Genomic DNA, 5,560 nt, shown 5'->3' with positions numbered 1-5,560 from the left:
AGTTCCTGGCGCTGCCCACGTGCCAGGGACCGAAATAGCGTCGGGTTACACAACTCTGCAAACACAAATCGCTGCCAGGCCAGTTAAAAACAGCCCAAAAAACTCCTCTCTGGGCACAACAAAACCCCCGGTGGGCTCCAGGACCCCTCGGGCCGCTGCCAAACCCACCACAGTGGGTGGCACCACCTGCCCGCAGGTGGCATGAGGTGCCCACAGGGATTGTCTCGGCCCCGGGAGGTCCTTGCCCAACCCCGGGGTTGTTTTTTCCAGCCCTGGGGATTGGGGGGGGTTGGAGGGGCTGGAGGAGCTCCCGGGATTCCCTCTCCAACTTTTCCATCGGGCGTTGCCTCCTTGGCACCTCCCCACGCGTGGGCAGAGGGAGGTGGCGCGGGAGGGGCTATAAATGCCATGGCCCGACTCGGGCTCCTCTTTCGCCCCTTCCCGTCCTGTCCTGGTCCCTCCGAGCTCTCGGTGAGTTGTTTTTATTCCCTGTGATTCCCCATCCAGCTGCTCTCCAGATGTGGAGAATCCCCCCGGGAAAATTCCTGCTGGATTTCACCTCCCAGGGCTGGAAAAGCCCCCGAGCCCCTTCCCGGACTGGCCCCCCACTTGTCCCCCCGACATGGCATTTTTGGGGCATTTCCCTGCCCCAAAGGGCATGAGGGGGCTGCAGACCCCCATTTGCCCCCCTGACATGGCATTTGTGGGGCATTTCCCTGCCTGATTAGGGGATGAGGGGGCTGCGGGACCCCCATTTGCCCCCCCTGACATGGCATTTTTGGGGCATTTCCCTGCCTGCCCAGGGCATGAGGGGACTGTGGGACCCCCATTTGCCCCCCCGACATGGCATTTTTGGGGTATTGCCCAGCTTGCCCAGGGCATGAGGGGGCTGCGGTACCTCCATTTGTCCCCCCCTGACATGGCATTTTTGGGGCATTTCCCTTCTTGCCCAGGGCATGAGGGGGCTGCAGACCCCCAGTTGCCCCCCCGACATGGCATTTTTGGGGCATTTCTCTGCCTGCCCAGGGCTCGAGGGGGCTGCGGGACCCCCATTTGCCCCCCCTGACATGGCATTTTTGGGGTGTTGCCCATCCTGCCCAGGGCAGGAGGGGACTGTGGGACCCCCCAATTGTCCCCCCCGACATGGCATTTTTGGGGCATTTCCCTGCCCCAAAGGGCACGAGGGGGCTGCAGACCCCCATTTGCCCCCCCGACATGGCATTTTTGGGGCATTGCCCCTCCTGGGTGTGGCACGAGGGGGCTGTAGACCCCTAATTGTGCCCCCTGACATGGCATTTTTGGGGCATTTCCCTGTCCCAAAGGGGAGGAGGGGACTGTGGGACCCCCATTTGCCCCCCCTGACATGGCATTTGTGGGGCATTTCCCTTCTTGCCCAGGGCATGAGGAGGCTGCAGACCCCCATTTTCCCCCTCTGACATGGCATTTTTGGGGCATTTCCCTGCCCCAAAGGGCATGAGTGGGCTACAGACCCCCAGTTGCCCCCCCGACATGGCATTTTTGGGGCATTTCCCTGCCTGCCCAGGGGATGAGGGGACTGTGGGACCCCCCCATTTGCCCCCCCGACATGGCATTTTTGGGGCATTGCCCCTCCTGGGTGTGGCACGAGGGGGCTGTAGACCCCTAATTGTGCCCCCTGACATGGCATTTGTGGGGCATTTCCCTGCCTGCCCAGGGCACGAGGGGGCTGCAGACCCCCATTTGTCCCCTCGGACATGGCATTTATGGGGTATTGCCCAGCTTGCCCAGGGCAGGAGGGGGCTGCGGGACCCCCATTTTCCCCCTCTGACATGGCATTTTTGGGGCATTGCCCATCCTGGGTGTGGCACGAGGGGGCTGTGGACCCCCATTTTCCCCCTCTGACATGGCATTTTTGGGGCATTGCCCCTCCTGGCTGTGGCTGGAGGGTGGAATTCAAGAGGCAACGGTGCCACCCCGGCACTGAGTTACCCTCTGCCCGGTCTGGGGGTGGGACAGGCTGTTGCCCCCCTGGCACGGGGGTGCCCGGGGACCCCCAAACTCTGCTCTGAGCTGTTTGTCTCTCCAGCTGCCCGGTGCCCACATGGCATCCCCCCTGGAACAGTCGCTGGCCGTGATGGTCTCCACCTTCCACAAATACTCCGGGAACGAGGGGGACAAGTACAAGCTCAGCAAGGCCGAGCTCAAGGAGCTTCTCCTGAAGGAGCTGCCCAGCTTCAGTGTGAGTGTGGGCACCGCTGCCACCTCCTGGGGGCCATGCCAGCCTTGTGGAATGTGGCTCTGCGATGCCAACCCCCATTTTAACCCCGTTCTTCCCTCCCCTCTGGACAGAAACAAACCAGCGAGGCCAGTTTGCAGCAGCTCATGAGCAACTTGGACTGTAACAGCGACAGCCAGGTGGACTTCCAGGAGTACGTGACCTTCCTGGCCTGCATGGCCATGATGTGCAACGACTTCTTCCAGGACCTCCCGGACAAGATGCCCCGCAGGAAATGAGCAGGGGCAGCTCCCCCTGGGGCACCTTCCTTGGGACCACCTTCCCCCAGGACCACCTTGCCCAGGACCACCTTGCCCAGGACCACCTTCCCCCAGGACCACCTTGCCCAGGACCACCTTCCCCTTGACCACCTTCCCCTGGGACCACCTTGCCCAGGACCACCTTCCTCCAGGACCACCTTGCCCAGGACCACCTTCCCCTTGACCACCTTCCCCTGGGACTACCTTGCCCAGGACCACCTTCCCCTTGACCACCTTCCCCTGGGACCACCTTGCCCAGGACCACCTTCCTTGGGACCACCTTCCCCCCTGACCACCTTCTTCTGGGCACCACCTTCCCCTTGACCACCTTCCCCTGGGACCACCTTGCCCAGGACCACCTTCCCCCCATGACCACCTTCCTCGGGACCACCTTCTTCTGGGCACCACCTTCCCCCCGTGACCACCTTCCCCTGGGACCATCTTCCCCTGGGACCACCTTGCTCAGGGCCACCTTCCCCTGACCACCTTCCCCCCAGGACCACCTTCCTTGGGACCACCTTGCCCAGGACCACCTTCCTTGGGACCGCCTTTCCCCAGGACCACCTTCCCCCAGGACCACCTTCCCCAGGACCACCTTCCCCAGGACCACCTTGCCCAGGACCACCTTCCCCTGACCACCTTCCTTGGGACCACCTTCTTCTGGGCACCACCTTCCCCTTGACCACCTTCCCCCAGGACCACCTTCCCCTGGGACCACCTTGCCCAGGACAACCTTCCCCCCAGGACCACCTTCCCCTGGGACCACCTTGCCCAGGACCACCTTCCCCCCAGGACCACCTACCCCTGGGGGACCCTCCCCTCGATGTCCTGATGCCATTTCAATAAATCTTTATTTCAACCCCGCCCCCCGTGCCCTTTGCCAGGGGGGTCTCATGCCCAGGGGGGGTCTCATGCCCATGGGGTGGGTGTTGTGCCCCCGGGGGGTGCCCCCCGTTCGCCCCCTCATGGGAACCAGTCGGTTCCCGAAAGTGGATTCCCAAATTCTGCTCTTTCCGGGTGTGGATTCTGCGTTTCCTGATCCCTCGGGGCACAGCCCTGGCAGCCGTGCCAGGATGAGTCAGAGGCGGCCGCTCCTGCCCCGCAGCCCCGAACTGGGCACAGCCCAACAGGGCGAGGCCGGAGCTCGGGCAGGGATTGGCGACAAAGGGCCAACAGCTCATTTTTGGAGCCGGAATCGTGAGGCTCAGGCAAGGGCAGCATCTGCCTCTTCCCCGCTCCGTGGGGCAGGACACGGGGATGTCCTGCGGGTCCTTCCCCACCCCAGAGGGGGTTTCAGCCAAGTTCCTGCCCGGGGTGGGGTTGTGGGACCCCTTCCCTGTGCCCCCACAGCCCTCCTGGTGCCCTCTGGGCACGCCCAGCCCGGGGCTGGAAACTCGAGATCCGACCCCGACCCGCTTCCTGGGGCAGGACCCACCACGCTGGGATGTCACGTGGGTCCCTCGTCCCTTGCCCACCCCAGAGGCGTTTTCTGTCGAGTTCCTGCTCGGGGTGGGATTGTGGAGCCCCTTCCCTGTGCCCCCACAGCCCTCTCGATGTCCCCCTGGGCACGCCCAGCCCGCGGCTCTAAACTCGAGGTGCGACCCCGACCCGCTCCCTGGGGCAGGACCCACCACGCTGGGATGTCACGCAGGTCCCTCATCCCTTGCCCACCCCAGAGGGGGTTTCAGCCAAGTTCCTGCCCGGGGTGGGATTGTGGAGCCCCTTCCCTGTGCCCCCACAGCCCTCCTGGTGCCCTCTGGGCACGCCCAGCCCGGGGCTGGAAACTCTTGATCCGACCCCGACCCACTCCGTGGGGCAGGACCCGCCGCATTGGGATGTTCCGGAGGTCCCTCGCCCCTTCCCCACCCCAGAGGGGGTTTCAGCCAAGTTCCTGCCCGGGGTGGGGTTGTGGGACCCCTTCCCTGTGCCCCCACAGCCCTCCTGGTGCCCCCCTGGGCACGCCCAGCCCGGGACTGTGAACCTGAGATCCGACCCCGACCCGCTCCCTGGGGCAGGACCCGCCGCCTCGGGGTGTCCTGCAGGTCCCTCATCCCTTCCCCACCCCAGAGGGAGTTTCAGCCGCGTTCCTGCCCGGGGTGGGGCTCTGGAGCCCCTTCCCTGTGCCCCCACAGCCCTCCTGGTGCCCCCCGAGCACGCCCAGCCCGGGGTTGGAAATGCGAGATCCGACCTCGACCCGCTCCGTGGGGCAGGACATGGGGATGTCACGCCGGTCCCTCATCCCTTCCCAACCCCAGAGGGGGTTTCAGCCACGTTCCTGCCCGGGGTGGGGCTCTGGAGCCCCTTCCTTGTGCCCCCACAGCCCTCCTGGTGCCCTCTGAGCACGCCCAGCCCGGGGGTGGAAATGCGAGATCCGACCCCGACCCGCTCCCTGGGGCAGGACCCACCACGCTGGGATGTCACGCAGGTCCCTCGTCCCTTGCCCACCCCAGAGGGGGTTTCTGCCGAGTTCCTGCCCGGGGTGGGGCTGTGAACCCCCTTCCCTGTGCCCCCACAGCCCTCCTGGTGCCCCCACAGCCCTCCTGGTGCCCCCCGGGCATGCCCAGCCCGCGGCTGTAAACTCGAGGTGCGACCCCGACCCGCTCCCTGGGGCAGGACCCACCACGCTGGGATGTCACGTGGGTCCCTCGTGCCTTGCTCACCCCAGAGGCGTTTTCTGTCGAGTTCCTGCCCCTTCCCTGTGCCCCCACAGCCCTTCTGGTGCCCCCCGGGCACGCCCAGCCCGGGGTTGGAAATGCGAGATCCGACCCCGACCCGCTCCCTGGGGCAGGACACGGGATGTCACGCAGGTCCCTCATCCCTTGCCCACCCCAGAGGGGGCTTCAGACGCGTTCCTGCCCGGGGTGGGGCTGTGAACCCCCTTCCCTGTGCCCCCACAGCCCTCCTGGTGCCCTCTGGGCACGCCCAGCCCGGGGCTGGAAACTCGAGATCCGACCCCGACCCGCTTCCTGGGGCAGGACCCACCACGCTGGGATGTCACGTGGGTCCCTCGTCCCTTGCCCACCCCAGAGGCGTTTTCTGTCGAGTT

The 5,560-nt window shown here is 65.4% G+C and overlaps 1 protein-coding gene across 1 annotated transcript; it reads left to right on the top strand.

Moving 5' to 3' along the window:
- Window positions 1-318: 318 nt before the first annotated feature.
- On the top strand, window positions 319-3,378 carry LOC139683932 (protein S100-A4-like). Its single transcript, XM_071579456.1, has 3 exons — window positions 319-471; window positions 2,066-2,218; window positions 2,329-3,378. The coding sequence occupies exons 1-3, from the start codon at window positions 409-411 to the stop codon at window positions 2,491-2,493; spliced, it is 381 nt and encodes a 126-aa protein (XP_071435557.1). The 5' UTR covers window positions 319-408; the 3' UTR covers window positions 2,494-3,378.
- Window positions 3,379-5,560: the final 2,182 nt, after the last annotated feature.

This window comes from Pithys albifrons, chromosome 30 (genome assembly GCF_047495875.1).
Source record: "Pithys albifrons albifrons isolate INPA30051 chromosome 30, PitAlb_v1, whole genome shotgun sequence".
Taxonomy (NCBI): Eukaryota; Metazoa; Chordata; class Aves; order Passeriformes; family Thamnophilidae; genus Pithys; species Pithys albifrons.
The sequence above is the reverse complement of the archived record's forward strand: the minus strand, read 5'-3'. Positions and strand labels throughout refer to the sequence as shown.